The sequence below is a fragment of the Phalacrocorax carbo genome, chromosome 3 (assembly GCF_963921805.1).
Source record: "Phalacrocorax carbo chromosome 3, bPhaCar2.1, whole genome shotgun sequence".
In the NCBI taxonomy this organism is placed as follows: Eukaryota; Metazoa; Chordata; class Aves; order Suliformes; family Phalacrocoracidae; genus Phalacrocorax; species Phalacrocorax carbo.
The window spans coordinates 115,494,933-115,514,029 of record NC_087515.1 but is presented as its reverse complement, the minus strand read 5'-3'; the positions used below and the strand labels follow the sequence as shown (position 1 = coordinate 115,514,029).

The window sequence follows — 19,097 nt, the reverse complement described above, 5'->3', positions numbered from 1 at the left end:
TGCTATGTTATAAAATACGAGGAATTAGGTGAATGAGGGGAAGTTAATTTGCTGAGCTTTAATTGTGTAAAAATTTGTATAAAACTTGAAAAGATTTTGCAACAGAGCTTTATAATATTGAACTCTGGTATGTACTGTTATTTCCTTTTTATTTTGTTCCAGTTTTATGATTGCATAATTGAGTTACGGAAGAGTCGCAGGTGTCTGTTAGGTTTCTTCCTGTGGTTTGCAGTATTTCAGTAAGCACAAATATTAGTCCCACAGAGAGCTGTGATTGCTCTATTGTTCTTTCAGTAAAATTCCAGGTTGTAATGGTGATTCCGTACCTGCCTTGTCTTAATATAACCAACTCTGTACTTACACCACTGTATTCCACATTTTTTTTTTTAATTTGTCCTTTCAGATTTCCAGAGAGTTATTTCCAACAGGGAGTTAATTTGTTTTAAAAGTTTGTTTTCATTTTGCATTTGACGCAGAATTTTCATAAATTTTAGTGTGCATGATGATGTTAGTATCTCCAGAGATTTCACTGAATGAGTTTACTTTTATTTTCAGTGTATAAAAGAATTATGTTGTTTGCTGCTTAACCAGTCCCTCCTGCTGCCATCCCTGAAACTGCTGATAGAAAGCAAAGATCAAGATCTTCATGCTGTGGCACTGGAGCAGATAACAGCTGTTGCTAAGGTATGAGCAGTTGAATTAACCACCTCTCAGAGTTTGAGGTAATAAATTAGCTCTTTTATCTTCATATAGTAAACAGGCTCTGAGACCCTTATCATTATTAAGATTTTCCACAGCTGTTGTGTCCACAGTGAGCAGTAACTCAGGGCTAGTAAGATCTTCTATATATATTTGAGGTGATTAAAACTCATAGCACTTTAAGTTATCTAGTATGCTATTTTAAGTCAAAGTGGTGGAACAGAAACTGTTCTGTTATATAAAGTAGATTGTTATCTCTGTGTTCATATTCTAGCACCTCTGGGTTTTTTTAGAGTGATAATAGTATATGAGATGAGTTACCTTGTTCCTGACAAACTTGGCAGTCTGTGCCTATACATGGGGAGAGCTGTTAGGCCACTGGTTTTGTTGTAGAAAGGTTAAAATGCAAGGTGGTATGTTTGGGGACTTTCATGCAATTCTAAACAGGTTTTATTTGATATTGCAGCAAAGCTTCTGGGGAAAAAAAAACCTAAATACTGTCCTTTTTTCTTTGGACAAGAACTGAAAGACATTATTGTTTGTTTTTGGTTTTTTTTTTTTGTTATATAAAGTTACATTACTCTTTTTTTTTTTTTCCTCCTGTGTATTTGGAATACCTAAAAAGATGAAAGCTAGTCTCCTACTCAAAAGCATTGTATTATCTTTTACCTTTTTTTTTTCTGAAAACTGAGGTGGGTTTACAACTTCTTCAAGCTCTAAACTGAACTTCTGCATATACAACCTGACTTTCTTGGATTTTCCGTTAGCTATGGTCTACAATCTAGCACTCTGCCACAAAAGAGGACAAAGTTATTGGCTCAGACCTTTATATGAAAAGGAACAGCTTTCCTGTCTGGCTGAATAAACTGCGTTAAAAGTTTCCAGAATTATAATATTTAGGTAGAAAACCCACATCTCCAATATTTCAAAAACGTGCACCATACCTTAGGGAGCGCCTGGTTGTGTATTAGAATGTAAGATAATAATTTATGGTAAATTTCCCATATGCTACTTCAAAATGAAACTGCCCATGAGGAAACAAAAATGGAACTGTGTATTTCTTTTTAAAATAAGCATCCAAAAAACTGAAAAGCTTTAAAAATGTGATTTGTAGGAATACAGATTGAAATGATAACTTTTTTCTAAGACATACAAAGTAGGCAAACATTCCCCTGTTTCTGCAGGGACCTTCTAGGACAGGCCCTCTGCTCTAGTTATATTAATTGCAACAGATTTTTCAGGTTCTTTGGTTGCAACAAATGGTGCAATTCTATCCCCTACTTTCACACCATGCTCTGTTCCCTAGGAAGGGTGCTCTGTGTCCTGCTCTTCCCAGGATTCTCCCTTAAGTCTCTCCTTCTCTCACTCTTCCTCATGTGCTGTGTCTTTCCTTCTTATGCTGCACATTGTATTCCAGAAGCTTTCTCTTTTTAGCATCCATTGGATAGCTTGAGAAAGGATTTATCTCCATCCCCTTCAGGAGGACTCCAGAACACAGCGAAGACCGGACAGAGAAACAGTAGATCTGGAAGCATAGGCTCATTCTCAGACGTTGCTAATTTTGCTTCAAAAGGACTTAGTTGACTTAGTTACCAAAATGGATGAAGCACCAGCTCTTTTAACCTGTTCTCTATGAACATTTTAAATGGTTGCATGGAAGGTGACAGGGCATATGATATGTAATACACATCTGCTTCTATCAAAATTCCAATGTCATAGTTAGCATCCAGTATGAATTTGGGGTACGTCCTAGTGAAGTTCGTCATTCTAAGCAAAGAACCACAAGTTTTTATGAAGGGGTTCCTATTCCCTTTTCTTTATACAAATAAAAATAAATTTTCTGAGTTTTCCATAAAAAGTAATTTTATAAATATTAACCACCAAAGCAGTAGTAGATTATCTTCAGTATATTGATAGTTTTCTTTCACCACCTGCAATTTTAGATTTTGTGTCTGCAAAGCAAGGGGTTTTTGTAACTGTTTTTAAGCAAGATCTCATGGAAAAGCAATCAGGGATCTGATCTATGCATGCACTTTCTCATCTATATGTTCTTGTTAACCTTTTAAAATTGACGCTTTTGTTAACAGATGAAAGCTGCTGTGTAAGTGACTAGCTCTGAAGCTTGCCAGCAGGAATTTGTGTCCCAGTACATTTTATTTAACTATTTTTAAAGCGCAGTGCTGTGCAGTAGCACTTTCTGAATGGCTGCTAATTGTATTGCTCTCTTAACTGGCCTTTTCTTCCTAGTGTGCTATGGCTTTCAATTTTCTACACTCTAGGATAATTACATTATATTGAAGATTTAGGGCCAGGAAGCATATTACCTTCTTACTAGTATAAAGCACTTTGTATACCTGTGCATGCCTAAAATAATATTCTTTTCGGCCTTCTTATGCAGGAGGCAGCTTGATAAGCTGTTTCTAATTTTTCCTTCTAAATTCAGTATTCATTTCAGCACATAGCTCTGTAAGAGTGCTGCATAACCTAGAATTTTCAAAGTATTTAGCTTTGGTCTAATGTTTCGTCTTAAGTCAATGAAAAATTAACTGTTGACTTCATTACATCAGACATAGAGTTTATCCAGTACCTTCAATGTGACATTCCACTGTCAGTGTTAGAAAAGCAACTAGTACAGAAGAGTGCCATGCTAAATTTAAAAGCTATTGTTATATTATTTGAAAAGTATCTCTTACTCCTCATTTTGTATGCATCTCTTATGGTTACAGTAGTTGGTGTTGTACTAAAAGGCCATATAATGTTTAGCCGCATCAGTGTTGTTTATTCAGTATAATTTTGTATCCATACTTTTTGCTTTTTAAAAACAGTATTCAGACTGTTAATGCTTTTTGTAGAATTCTTAATGAATTTTTCATAGGAAGCCCATTTCTGCTTACATTAAACAGGAAAAGCACAAATAACATCTGGCAAAGGGAAATCATAGCTATTGATTCTCTGACATAGTGCTAACACAGCTCACAAACATGGCTCAGAGAAAAATACAGCACTTGCTTGCTGATACGATGTATTAGCTGTTTGTTGTATGTTGCTGACAGCTTTATGGATGTTTACAGTTAAGGATGATGCTGAAGTGCTGATACTACGAATTATATAGCTTTTGCCTGTAATAAAACAACCAAGATTTTGTGTAAGCTTTTTTGAAATTGCAGACCACTCTTTTTATTGTGTATCTTTTTACAAACTGCCACTTGTCTTTTTTGGATAACAGAAATAACCATCCTTCCTCTGTGTTTTGTGGTATATGAATAATTTTAAAAATCAGTTTACTTAAATAAGGTTATTACTGCCAGTAGGGCTCAGGGTTTGCCCTTAAGAGTCAGATTGTTTTTGAGAATGGTTTCAGTGTTGTCTGTTTCCTTGGTTATCTCTCAAAGATTAAGACTGATTTTTATACTTCTGACAGAGCAAGTCAATATTGTATTATGTATTGGTAGTTACATTGTTTAAACAGCCAACAAATGGGAGTTAATATAATCAGTGCAAATACTTCTTCCACCAAGGCTTTAATAGAAAATAGAACTAGAAAATGTTTTTAGTTAACCTAAAATAGTATCTTAGCTCAGTTTACATACTGTACTTTCAGTGATGAAGCACTGAGACTACCGTTGCAACATGATTTATTGAAAAATGTGATATGAAAAATCATAAAGAATGTGTGAAATAATGGAATTTCCTGTAGTCTCCAGTGTCTTATGCCATCTATGGCTACTCACTTGGTGCAGTTTACCTTATGAAAGAAACCTTGTTAAATTATGTGTATATAAGCTAACGGTGATTATGGTAAGGTACCTCTCTCTAGTTCAGTTTTCTAGGATTTTTTAATATCACTTTGTTTTCTTCTCCCCTTATTTATTTGTCCTATAGCTACAGACTCCATTCAAGAATAAAATGAAAAGCATTTTTACCTCTAGTAGTAGTGGAGAGCTGGTACCCTGGGGAGTAGCAGGTTCAGTTCTTTTTCTGCTGTTACATCATCATCAGCTCTTATCTTTCCATTAGTATCCATATTTCATAATGCATGGATTTTATCATGCGTAAGTTATGGATGAAGTATTGCCTATTGCTAATACCAGAATCTCTAGACACCTGCACAAACAGTGCTGACAAAGAACTGCCCAGACCCTGACTTGCCCTTTAGTTAGGCAAAAGATACCACCTGACCTGCTCTTGCTTATTTGAAATTCTCTCTAGAGATTTTTTTTTTTTCCAGATACACTGCATCATAGCAGGCACAGGTACAGTGTCCATGTAAGCTGTATTAGGAACCAGAAAAATTACTGGATGCTGATGTAGGATGTGTCCTTGGTCTTAGAGAGTGGTTCCACAAAATTCTTGCATTCATGGTTGCATGAATTTTTGGAGACCTCAGTGATTTATCAGTAAAGCCTTCTAGATGCCTCAATCTCCTCTTCTGAGTACGTCAGAAGAGGTGCCACCTGTGACAAAGCTGATCTTCACCCACCTAATTCACACACAAGCTTTCTTAAAACTTGCAGGCTCTGCTTGCGCAGGGGACCCTGCTGCCTCTGTAGAGTTGAGTGCCTCAAGCCTGAGCCCATTTGCAGTTCATAACATTAGTCTGCTGATGGCAAAGCCTCAGGCAGGCATGCTTAACCCTTACTAATTATGCACTGACAGCGCCAAGTTCAGCATAAGACACATTGCCGTTCTGATTCAGAAATACAGCATTCAGCGTAGGGGCGAAGACAGGTGGTACAACTGCTTCATGTTTGGATCATTTGCCAAGGGCGGTAGGGAAACAGCTTGAACCCCATGTCCTCTCTAAGAACAGCGCTTAGTAGTGTGGGATAAGGCTGCTATGCATCCTGTTAAAGATGTGCAGAAAGAGTTCAGGACTCATGGAGACAGAGAGCAAGTGGGTCCTCACTTCTGTACCTGTTGAGGGGAACCTTGCTAAGATGTGGTTTTCCATCTGTAGATGCAGATCCGTTTATAAATTCTGCATTAAACAGCCCTGTTTGAAGCAGAGTACTGTAGCACTGCTTCAGTGGAAATTATGAGTGCATCTTTTGCAATTCTGTTTCTATTCTGTGTCACTTTCTAGATGACTATGCATGTCTTAAGCAGGGAGAGGTATTGATCGTTAAAGTCTAAAGGAGTGAGCTTGTCATCAGAGATACCACTTGAATCCCTACATTATGAAAGTAGATTTCAGCCAATGCCTAAATAGGTATGTAAGTCAACGAAAGAAAAGTCAGGATTTCCTCTCCTTAGCATAATTATCCCCCTTAGTTCTTTTACTTGTACATGTGCACATTGTATGTGGGCACCACACTAAATCTGCACTGTCAAATCCTACTGAAGAAGATATTGATATGAAAAAGTGTCCTCCCATTTAATCCTTCCAGAAGTAACAGGTTTTACACTCATGAAAAATTTAGCACCCTTAAGATGGAAGTCTAGATAGGCATAATGTTTTTCTCCATCATTTATACTCTGAGTTTGTCATTATTTTGGTTTATAGTGTATTCACATGTTCACACAATATGGAAAGTGGTTGTGTATTCATTTGTGCTTTAATGCTTGTTCTAATTTAATTTTGAAGAGATGTAGTCTTAAGGTACACTTACACTGATTTAATTTTTAAAAATCTTACAGCTTATACGCTGAGCAGCAATGCTTAAATGAAACTTAGTCTTAATTATGGTTTTGAAATATACATTAATTTATTAGAATAGAATAGACTATTTCAGTTGGAAGGGACCTACAATGATCATCTAGTCCAACTGCCTGACAAATTCAGGGCTGACCAGAAGTTAAAGCATGTTATCAATGGAATTTCCAAGTGCCTCTTAAACAATGACAGGCTTGGGGCATCAACCGCCTCTCCAGGAAGCCTGTTCCAGTGTTTGACCACCCTCTCTGTAAAAAAAAATGCTTCGTAATACCCAGTCTGAACCTCCCCTGGCACAGCTTTGAACCATTCCCATGTGTCCTCTCACTGGATCCCAGGGAGAAGGGATCAGCACCTCCCTCCCCACTTCCCCTCCTCAGGAAGCTGCAGAGAGCAATGAGGTCCCCCTCAGCCTCCTTTTCTCCAAACTAGACAAGCCCAAAGTCCTCAAGGCGCTCCTCATAGGACATCCCTTCCAGCCCTTTCACCAGCTTTGTTGCCCCTGTCTGGTTGTATTCCAGGTCCTTCACATCCTTCTTAAATTGTGGGGCCCAGAACTCCCCACAGTACTCCAGGTGAGGCTGCACTAGTACTGATTACAGCAGGATAAACACCTCTTTTGACCAGCTGGTTATGCTGTGTGTGATGCACCTCAGGGTTTGGTTTGCCCTCTTGGCTGCCAGGGCACACTGCTGACTCATATTGACCCTGTTGTCAACGAAGCACCCCCAGATCCCTTTCTGCAGAGCCGCTCTCTCCCAGTTTATGCTTGTGCCTGGCATTACACTATCCCAGGTGCAGAACCCAGCATTTGGACTTGTCAAATTTCATTCCATTGATGATCGCCCAGTGCTCCCATCTATATAGATATCTCTGCAAGGCCTCCTGTGCCTCAAGAGAGTCAACAGCATCTCCCAGTTTGGTATCACCAGCAAACTTGCTAATGGTGCATTCAACTCCTGCATCCAGATCATTGATATACACTGAACAGAACTGGTCCTAGAATTGAGCCCTGAGGAACACCACTGGTGGCCAGTCGCCAGCCAGATATAGCCCCGTTATTGACAATCTGCATAGCTGTTGGTAAGGAATTTCTGTGGTGCATTTGTTTTTATTTAAACTAATGACTCCTCCTTCATATGCAATTGGTACCCAAAATGCTGGCATGATCTGGAGTTGCAAAACTGATAAATAGTTAATCATCTTTCTCAGCTGCCTATTTTTATACAGATCACTCATTAAACCTTGGCTTCTCTGTGTTCTTCCCACACCTGTCAGACTCTGCTTAGATTTAAAAGGGAGTTGCAGAATAGATAGTAGCCTTAGCTGTGTGAAATGCATTCACACGGTCTGGTTGCTGTCTTGTGTCTCCATCTAGTTGCCTGGAGACAATTATATTACAAAGGTTTCCTCTTTCCGACCAGGTTTTCAGACAGCCTTGAAGTCAGAAAATGTGAAACGTTAATCAGTTTAAACCTACTGGTCTATCTGAGTTTAAGGATGCGCTGTCAGACACAGCCAAGAGCCTTTTGTGTGCTCTTTCGTATGTGTAAAGACACAATGATCTTGTTTATGCATAAATACAGACAGGTTGCTCTGCTTCTGTGTTGCATGCGGGCATCTTCATCCCCATAGTACAGCTCAGATGTTTAATGGGTTTATGGTAGAAAAGACCTTCTCCTTTCAGCCTTCTCTCTCCAGTTTGTAGGTTTTTGTCATACAGAAACACACTGATCTATAGAACTTTTCACTAACTGAATAATAGCCTAAAAAACTAACTTAAATCAAATTTCCCATCTGCTGTTAATCTTATTCCTGTAATTACTGTTTGCATTTTATGTTCACAAAATCAAACACTGAAGCCCTGTGTAAAGTTACATCCTACATACAGGTCAAGAATAGAGCACACGGAGCACGGAGGTGGGTCAGAATATCCCTCCAGCCTCCCATGTCAGAAAAGATGAGAGCTGTTTGGATAATGGCTTAGTATGCTACAAGATGCCAACACTAGGAATTTTATTTCATGATCAACCTGTCTTCAACTGGAAGACATGTCAGTAATTAACATGTGACAATTTAGAGAAATTATTAAATGATTAAGACTTAAAGTGGCCACTTAGAGATTGGACATCCCTACCATTCTTAGAACTGTTTTGTAAACTGGACCTATAACTGCTACATACTATTGCATTAGCTTTGTAATCCATGAGAGGTGTATATAATTAATTGTAAAAATTCTGAAAGACTTGGAGGAAATCAACCTTATTTTTAAGATTTCAGTGGAAAGAAAACCACAAATATCTAAGTGAAGTAATGGAAGAAGTAGCATGAGGGTGAAACACCAAACTCTCTTCCTGGTCAACATGCTAAAGACATTCTGTTTTTCTGGAAAGCTGTTGAAGTTCCAAAGGAAGTGAAAATAGCAAATTTGAAGTAATGATCCTATGTTATTAATGGTAAATTGAAGATGATAAAAAGAGGTATAATAGCTTTTCATGCTACAGTGTTTCATGTTTTGTCTTTTTCCTTTTTTAATTATAAGTTTTATATCTTTTCCAAAATAGAGCAAGAAATTACTATTTCTTTTGCTCATCACATACATGTTTTCAGTCATCATGCTGACTTTTCAGCTCTTTCACAGAAGTGAAACTAACATTTTTAGTCTGAAATTATTTAGATATAATCTTCTAGATACGGTTCTTTTAAAAGAACTTATTGCTGCTTCAAAGGAAGTTCTTTCTCCTGAAGCTAATTGCAGATTTCTCATCCACCTCAATGCAAGGAGTTATCTGGTAGTTCCTCATGAACTATCTGTGTTCCTCTACATGCAAATGTAATACTGATTACTCCAAATAAGATGCCAAACCTTGGGAGTCTTGCAATTTCATGCATTCAAGAGAAAATTATGTACTTGTTCGGATTTATGCTTTGAGGATCCTGTTTCTGGTTTGACTACCTGTATAGGGACACTGGAGAGAGTAGTCCTCCACAATAGGTGGTCCCTGTTAAATCGTGTGCATGATCTCTCACAGCGTATGTGTCTGAGTAGGTAAGATTTTCTTTTACAAGTACATTTGGGTTTCTGGACTAATAGATCATACTTCTGTTCAGTCTTTCTGGAAAAAAAATAATTACAAAAAACCCCAAAACTGCAAATTGACACTGTTGCACGTTACTAAGAAATGGTTGTGTAAACTTCGTGGGACAGAGAATTGGGTTATAAGCAAGAAGTGCCTGTTGCAGCGTGTTCATGTTGCCAGCGGTGGGTCAAGGGGGTGGGTGCAGCCCGTTGCTTATCAACAAGAGGAAGCAAAGCTCTGCACTGTTTTAGCTTGAACTAGGACAGAGAGACAAGGGAAACTTTAGATGCTGTTCTGAAATAAATCCGGGTTAAAAGTTTTGTGATGCTAATTAGATTCAAAATTGCTTAATTTTAACTGTCAAGTGTCAGTGGCAAATGTCCCAGTATGCAGTAGTCATGTTCTGTGGTCCTGTGCAGCAGTTGAATTGGTCTTCAAGGGTACCAAATCGCTGGTACTTGCTGGTACCCTGGTACCAACCATGTAAGATAGTACATCGTTTTTACAGAAAATGGAGCAGAGGCTAACCAGACAGATGATTTTTTTTTTTTTTTTTGTTTAACTGAGAGGTGGTTTTGTAAATGTAGCATAATTTGATTAATTTATCTGCAACTTGATAAGATGCAGTCATTGAAAACTGACTATTGTCTACCCCTCCTTTGGCCAATTTTTTGGTTATATGTATTTGTTTTATTGCACTTCTTGAAGTGGTAAGACACCTAAGCTGATTAAAACAACACTGCATTTCAAGGAACCTAAGCAAGACATGTCAAAATTAACTGAAATAGAATTAAAGTTATTCTGTAATGTTATTTGTAAAGCTATAGATAAGATTTTCAGGAGAATATCTGCTCTCATGTATCAAGTAACCAGATTTTTCTGGGGCAACCATGGTGTCTTACAGAGGTAGCAACTCTGTGCTCCAAATCTTTTAAAATATAAATTGTGTTCTGCAAATCTCATCCTTGCTGTGAGTGCTCAAACTCTGGAAAATCTGGTTGAGTCCTTGAATGTTGCTTATCATAATAATATGTGGGATGTAACATATTATATTAATATAAACTGACCAAAATTTAATATGTCCGGCTCTGACCTTTCTCAGGGTGTCATTCCTGGTATGGAGGTAAATGGTGCAGTCTGTTCTGTACTGGGGCTGAGAAGCTGTGAAATTTCTATAAAGCTGTTCGTATAATCCTAGCCAGGTTGTTAAGCATCCTTGTTCATGAACTGCATGCAGGTCAAAAATTTATATTAATGTGACCAAGACTGTTAGACATGCCTTTACATATTCTGAGATACGCAGGGTATGTATCCCTGTTAATCCATACAGAGTACACCTCTCACTTTCAAGGTCGTGCTATGCAGTTAGAACAGTCATGGCATGTTCTAGTTTACGGATATATCTGGTAATTAATTTTTAATTCAGATTTTTCTTTCTTTGTAGGTTGATGATTCCAGTTGTGACGATGAAGTGCTTTCCTTGCTCCTCAACGCCAAGTTAGTGGTGAAGTGCATATCTACTGCCTTCTATCCTCGCCTCATAGACCACTTACTGGCTAACCAGGGAGAAGGAGGCTGGGATGTAGAGGAAATAGCAAAACAACTTAAAGAAGCAGGGTTCAGCGCGGAGGCTGGGTGCCTCTTGATGTCTCATCGAGGGACTCATCCTGCACTCAGGACTTTTACTACTGCCCTCCAGGCTATTCAGCATTGGATCTAAAAATGTTGGATTTATGCAGTTGTCTGCCTTTTTGCTGGAGATTCTTACACAAAAGGGAGAAATCATTGTTCTAGTGAAGTAACAAAGTTAGCTATTGCCTATGTTTTCTACAAAATACAAACAGCACACTTACAGTGAATTCCCATATACTTCTAATCACTTAAAAAATTATTGGTGCAGACCATATTGTTCTGTTATGTGACTAGCAAAGCATTGAATCTGATAATCCTTTTCAGATCAGAGAAAGTGTAAAATGATTACCCTCTGTGACATCTGAAACGTCGGTAAGCTGGCAGGTTATATACAATTTGTCTTAATTTCTGTAAGTAATTTACTCTCGTCATAATGTAAAACTGATGTAAAATATAATTAAAAAGATATATGGAAGAAAATCACAATGAAGAGTAATATCTGAGTATTTCAAAACGTTGAAATTTGGTATTGTGCGGTGTTGTTACCATGGCTTTTGTTTGCATTAAGTAAAATATTTTGCATTTATTGTAGTCTCTTTTTTCCTCCTTGTAGACAGATATTCTTTCTTCAGACACTTTTTCTGAAATTCCCCTCTCTCCTCAGTGATATTTATTCATAAGGAGAAGCCGAACTTCCTTGTGCTTGCAGACAGTTCTTACCTTTGAGGTATTTTTGTCCACAATTCGGGAAGCCCCATCTCATGTGAATGTTTCCAAATGAATTTCTGTCTTAGTAAGGAGAAGTATTTCTGATTGTTTTCTCTGTGGTTTGTTTTTTTTTTTTTTAACAAGGGGACTGTCTTTTTATTACACTGCATTACCAGAAGGTTTTGATGTTTCCATGTGTTTACAGGAATTTGTTGTTAAAATTAATCTGTAAATCTTTTGCCTAATCCTGTGTTCAGAATGTACAGAAGCAATATGGTAAGATTGATAGGATAATACAGGTTGGAAGCAATCTCTACAGGTAATGTAATCTAACCTCTTCCTCAAGGCAGGGTTCCTTTATTGTTGGAGCAGGTTGCTCAGGTCTGTGTTCAGTTGGGTCTTGAAAACCTCCAAGGATGTATGTCCTGCTGCTGAGCTGTCCCCATGCTGAAAAGCTTTCTACATATGTCCTCTTGTTTGAACCTGTCTGATTTCAGCTTCTTCCAGTCGTGTCTCATCCTCCCACCAGGCGCTCTGTGAAGAGCCTGGCTCCATCATCTTGATAACCTTGTAGGTATTGGGTTCCCCCATAGCCTTCCCTCCTCAAAATAAACAAAACCCAAAAGACCACAAAAATAATTCTAGTGCAGTGACTGCAGTTCATAGGTGATTTAGCTGCCTGTACCATGCCTACAGTACAGACACTGGAGGTGGATTCTGTTAACACTGGTAATAGTCAGAATTTGGCAACGGAGGGATCCAGTTCAGGTGCAGCTGCTCTGTGCTTCAGTAATAACACACTTTTCTGAGCTTTCTGCTGTTTGGCATAGCCAGCCCCTTCATTATGCAGTATAGTAACAAGCTGACTATTATAGAGACAGTAGTTTCTAGAATTCTCCTTTTTCCTAAATGTCAGCCTAAATCATAAAGAAGGAAGAAGAGTGGGTTAAAAGCTTGAAGTAGGTATTTCATTACAAATTTGTATTACTAAGTTCTTTCCTAGACTTCAGGGTTTAGAAATGAGTGATGGCGTTTGTGGAATCAAAACTGACTCTCTATTAGCATCATCTTTGACTTAGGATCTTCTTTGTTGTATTGGCTTTTACTCGCTGTGAAAATTGATCAGATATTAGCCTTACATCCCACCTTACGTAGGATTCTTAACAAGGTTTTAAACAATGCTTTAATTATTCAGAATGTTTGTTTATTTTTGTACTTGCTGGTCCCAGCTGTCCTTCAGTGTTTTACAGAAGGTTGTCTCATCCATGTTCTGACATACGTATCAAATTCAAATTTATATCATTCAGCTATCTTGCGTTAATTCTGCGTTCTTGTGCTAGCAGACCCCAGAGCCCCAGGCTAGTAAAGCAAGGTATATTGCAGGAATTGCAGAGGACAGAAAGGAAAATTTTTTAAAAAGTAATGTAACTGGAGCTCAGTAGGTGCAGGCAGACCACAAGGCATACCTCCAGCAAGAAAACCTTGCATTATTCTGTAGAAGATACTTCTGTACTTTATGGTGGAGCATTTTGGTCTGTTTTGTCCTCTGATTAGTAAGTTCAGTGCTAGATTTTTCTGACCGTCAGGATCATGAGAAGTTTGTTTAGTGTCACTCCAGAGCTGAGTTGTAGACAAAGCTCTAATGAGTGTTATTGATGTTCTGTCCATTTTCTGTTTTGCTGGCATTACCAATCCATGATAAATGTTTTCCTTGCAGCCAGGGCTACTCTTGATTTATTCTGTATTCAAAACTTTCGTCCATAAGGAGCAATTTTAGTATATACATCCAAAATTATCATCCTACATTAGTGCATGTTCCAAATAAAATAAAATTTAAGGAAAAACAAAAAAAGTGAAAGAACAACCACATAACAAGGATATCCAGTGCCACCCTTTTAGTACCTTCTGTATGGTAGAAGAGCATTTCAGGCTCTGGGAGTGACCAAGGTACGCTAGCAAATGCTGTTGTGTTGGTATCGGATTTGAGGGGGTTTTTGGGTGGCTGTTTTGTTTTGGAGAGTGTTTTATTTTGTTTTGGGTTGATTTTTGTTGTTTTAAAGTTTAAGAAACTCAGCTTGGTATTAATAAGATGCTGAACTGGAACTTGAGACAGTTCAGTTTTGTCAGTTTGTTTGATTTGCAGCTGGGATCTGTTCAGAATACAGCATGAGCTGACTTGTTTTTTTTACCCAAAACAAGTGCATGCTCTGGAGATGCTTGTGCGCTCAAAAAGAGGTGAATAAAGAGTTCAGGTATGTCTCCAGGAGCAATGCTTCCTAGGGCAATTAATCCTCATTTGCTTGAGAAACAGTGATAATGTTTACATATTTGAGGAGCTTTTTGCTGCCTGGTAGATGTACCAAAGCAGCAAAATACATCGCCTTTCTTTTGGATAAGTAGAACCAGAGGTTAGGGAAGAAAGATCATAACTCACAGTTTCTTTCTGTGCTAGAAATCGTATGTGGAGACAGTACGTCACTGCAAACAGATGCAGAGTAGACACTTCTGTATTTATAGATAAAATAGTGCAATTCAATGAGTGGGGTGGCTACGTATGATCTGGGTATTTTCCTTGTATAATGATTCTTTCTGTGATGTATTTTTGATATTCTGCTCTGTGAAAAGGCACTTTGAGAGAACAGTCATAGAATATGTTTACATCATAGTGGTAGGAATTTCTACACTTGCAAAAAGACAATCATTTTTCATGTTTGTTTTATTTACCTCTACTTTCCCTTCAAAACCCAGCAAACTGAGCAAGTATTTTGTGCAAGGTCTGATTTCATGAAACAGTATGCAGGCAGCTACTGTGCCTCTATTACCCATAAAACAAGGGCTGCTAGGAGAAACCTTGGGCCATTTGCTTCTGAGAATGATGGTGGGTTACCACCCAGCCAGCTCTTCTCCCAGAGAATGTGTTCCTTATGCAGAAGCACAGGATGACAGCAGGAACTGAAGATTTTTACCTGCTTTCATCTGTCAGCAGGTAAGTACCGAACAAGAAAGCTCTAGCTGGAGAGTAAATTAAGGGCAAGGCAATGTCAGAACAGCCACAGCAATTGAAGTAAGTGAAAAAGGGGGCCAAGGCAAGGACTTTGCTGGGGTTATATTTCACTGCAAAGCACAGAGCAAATAACATCTAACACCTTGCTGGTTTATCGTACTGACTGATCATAGTCCGAGAGATTCTGAAGGAAGGGAACAGACACAAAACTAGAAGTGTTCCACCTTCAGAATGGATTTATTGTAGCATTGCCCACCACGTCTGCCACATTTCCTACTTACAACTTTGCAGGTTCCTAAATGCGAGTTGTTTTAAAAGACTACACATTTTCAGTAAAGCCCTGAGACTCGTCTCACCTGCAAGGTTGTGTGACTTGGTCTGTATGCCCAACTTGTCATAGACGTGTCTATCAGAAAAGCCACCTCCATTATTCATGTGCTTTCATTTTTCATTTGTTTCAGATGTGTCCCTACTTCTTATATCAGAAAAAACTGAAAAACTAAATCACTGTTCACCCTCTCTTTTTATGGACTTCTAAGATACTTAGTTGTATCTTTTCCAACCTGTCGAGTCCTAGTTTACGTAGTTATTTCTCTATAACCTTTGGTCATCTTCTTTATCTCTGTATCTTTTTTTGGTATATTTTTTGAGACATGGAAAGGAGGAGCCGAGCCATGCCTTGTATCAAATGGTGCAGACACACCACAGGTTCATCTAGTAGCGTAAAACATGTTTTTCAATTTGATTAACTGTTAATGAGCACTTGAGGGGTGTTTGCATAGGATTATTTTATTTGACCTTGAGCTCTCTCTCCACATTAGTAGCAGTCATCTGAAATTACATTACTTTGTGTGGTTTTTTACAGTTTATTTTAAGATTATTTTTCTCATATACATCATCACAGTTACAGATTGAAGTTCACCTACCAGTTGATCACCCAGACAGTACGTTTCATGAAGACTTCCAACAGTTTTTCTTCCAGCCTCATTCTTCCTCAAAGACTTGTTTTCATCAGCACTCTTCAACACCTTTACTATTGGTCCCCTTTTGTAGACACAGAAAATAGTAAACTTCAGTCTCTTTAGCAACTGAAGATGAAGCACATTTTTAAAAGCGGAGGAATAGATAAAGGTCCTATAGATGGTCAGAAACAGACTCTTTCAGCTTGGTTAAATCAGCTGCTGACAGTTCCATCCTCCGCAAGAGCTCACTGCCTTTAACTTTCTGATGTTTGTCCTCAGTGATGCTCTGTTGCACTAGATGGAGTTGGAGTACTGAGTTTTCAGAGTGAATGAGCATCCCATCATAGAGCAGGAACAATTCAGCAACACAAATACAGAGCCTTATCTCTCCATAGCCCTTAGGAGAGTTGGTTTTAACTACAACCAGTATTTTCAGTAGGTAATTATAACAGCAAAGACTTTATAGGGGGGAAAAAATTCCCTCTCTAAACCTCCCTGGCTCCTGTGACATTCAGAAACATGAAAATCTTACTTTATTTCTTCTTAGAGTGATAAATTTTATCTGTCATTTTTCTTCACTTGCTTTGGGATTGGCTAACTGAGGGGATGGCTCGGTGCTCATGCTAATGACTCTGCTATTTGAACAAAGCGAGGTGGTTTGTCATGTTGACTGAACCTTCATAGGATACACTAAGCTGTGCAAACAGAAGATGAAGTCTGAGGTTATGTCCAGCTCAGTCATAGCTAGATCTGACAACCCGGTCAGCATTTCTACCTAAAAATAGAGACTTGCTTTCTGAAGCTGCCTGGGAGCGGGTGGCAGAGACCCCAACAGCTTCACTGTTGCACAGCCACGTTGTTACCAAACCCCAGCTTCCAGTATCGCTTAGCAATACCAGATATGTGACAGTTAGTAGAAATTTTTTATGTATAATCAATTTATATGTAGTTGTCACTGAAATAGCTGTAGAAACTGAAATATCTGATAGAGTCAGGGGCCAGCATGCCTAATTCCAGCAAAGCTGAGTATTAAACTCAGATTCATTCTTCTGAAGATAGGAAATGCTAAACCACTTCCTGATACCATTTGGTGCATGTTAGCCTTTTTTCTCAAGGCACAAAGGTAATAAAATCCTAGACCCAGTGCACTATTTATGAAGAAAAAGAGGGAAACAATTAGTGGTAATCTCTGAGGGAAATAAGATTTAATGGTGAAAGTTGGTGTATATATAAACCTTAACATAAAAAAATATAATTACCATTAAAGCTGAATTGTCTACTTAACATGTATTCCCCTCCCTCTGAAATCAGCATCCTCTGCCAAGCTGTGCTGACACCCCGTCACTGAACGTCCTCTTAGTCTGCCCTCCTAGGCTTGCAAGGCACAGTCACGGAAACCAGCCGTGCACAGAGCTCTGATTTATAGTCCAATGTCCTTTGCAACCCAGAGACAGAAAACTGCATGAGGGCCTTTTTCTGTGAGAATCTTTATCTACATCATGTGTGTGTAAAATATTTATTCTAATGAGCAAAGCAGATGTATGCTGTTTAAAAATAAAAAGTAATGCTTGAAAACAAGCAGAAGGAGTTTAGTCTAAATGGGAGAACAATACAGAGCACAAATTGTGAATGAAACCAGGGGGTGATTTTAATTAATCTGGTGGTACCATCTGCGCTGGTTCTGGCTATAGAGGGAAAAAGACACACCAGTATCTGAATGCAACTTTCAGTAGTATGTACATGAATATATATATATAGGTAGTATCCTACATAGTCTCAAAAAGGGAATGGTAGTGCAATTTAAAGTCCAGTCCTGGAAGTGTTTCTTTTGTGATGTCTTCCATTCATTTAAGTACTTAATGAATGTTTGTCATAGCACTGCTTTAAATGGTATTTCTGGTAAAGACATTGCAGAGGGAAGTGGGGCAAAAAGGAGCCTAGGCCATTTTGGACTTTGGAGCTGTAAATGCTACAGCTGTTCTGTAACAAAAATGTTCCTGAGATGTGAATTTTCTCAGTCTTTGGCACTTTCTTAAACTGTTCAAAATTGCTGGATGTAAGTGGATGAAAAAGGACAAGTGATTGTGAGATATGGCTTCCCATGTGAAGTAAGGTCCAGTTTGAGATGGTTGAAGATTCAAGATATTTAAATATTTAAGTTTTGGGTTGTTAGCTTTGTATCCAGGTATAATCTGTATCTCTTCAATGACTTGATAGATCTCCAGAAGAAGGAAGCTCCTAGGTAAATCTTTAAGTGGTGAAGTTAAGGTTATTTTTCTTATTCTTAACAATGGAAAAACAACTGGCATGACCACTCCAAACAGCTCAGACTAATTGTGGGGTTTTCTAAAATATTTAACACACAGAATTCAGGAGTTTCAGGGTCTTGGTCTGCAGAGGAATGAAAGTAGTAAATCTTGCTTATAGAGATGAGCAATATACAAAGGTAAGTGAATGAAAGGGACTACAAGCCACTGTTGTGATTAGGGCTCTAGGGTTTTTAATTAGCTGTTGATTCCTTCAGATCATTTTGCTGTTAGAAGTCAGTATTTATTATGGTGGCAGGCCCTGGAGGCCCCAGTGAAGACCCGTACTGTGAAAGCACTGCACCTGTATGCACAGAATATTTACATTATGTGTTAAAGATGATGTGCTTAGAGAAAGTAAGCAGCGAAGACATTGTGATAATGTGATCTTTGCATAGATTCTGCTCAAGATCTGCTTGGCCTTACCACTGTGAACTATACCAGGTTGAAGATGTCTTTTTCATTTTGTTCACCATATTGGGTTTGTTTCTTTCACCACCTTTACCCAATTAATCTTAGCTCAAACAAAAGTTTGGTCTTATGTGCCAATTAACCTGTTGCATTTTCCCCTGCTAGGAAGGGTACGCTGCCTCTGGTTAAATGTCAGTGCTCTGTTTATGCACTGGATCTGGGCAATCTCTCTCTTGCAAACAAAATGAAGGAATATCAATGACAGCTTTAAGAGCATCTCTATTTAGAAATGAATAGGCAGTTATTTTGGAACTTCTTTCCTCAGTGACTTTCAGGAAGGGATGTGGAAAACAGGATATTTCATATTTCAGTGTCAAGCAATATTTCAGGAGCAAAAACAGAGGAAAAGACTTGATTTTGACTCATAAAATTAGTTTGTAGAAGTCATAGTAAAGCCATCAGTGCTCTCAGAAAGCAGAAAGAGTAGATCCTTCTTTTTCTTATTCCATAATCATTAATCTATAAAATTGGCAGTATTGAAAAAAGAAAGGGTAAAGAAAAAGTAACTTTTGTACTTAAAGCTTTACTAGCTGCAGGAACTTTTTAGCACGTTTACATATAATTTCATTAAATGCCAATAAA

General features: G+C 38.3%; 1 protein-coding gene across 1 annotated transcript in view; it reads left to right on the top strand.

The window, feature by feature from the left end:
- The window catches only part of NBAS (NBAS subunit of NRZ tethering complex), a 187,540-nt gene extending 175,890 nt beyond the window's left edge, over positions 1-11,650 (top strand). Inside the window, exons 51-52 of the mRNA XM_064448069.1 lie at positions 556-684; positions 10,877-11,650. Coding sequence (XP_064304139.1) covers positions 556-684; positions 10,877-11,152 — 405 coding nt within the window. The 3' untranslated portion in view covers positions 11,153-11,650. The remainder of the gene's footprint in view (positions 1-555; positions 685-10,876) is intronic.
- The last annotated feature ends 7,447 nt before the right edge of the window (positions 11,651-19,097 follow it).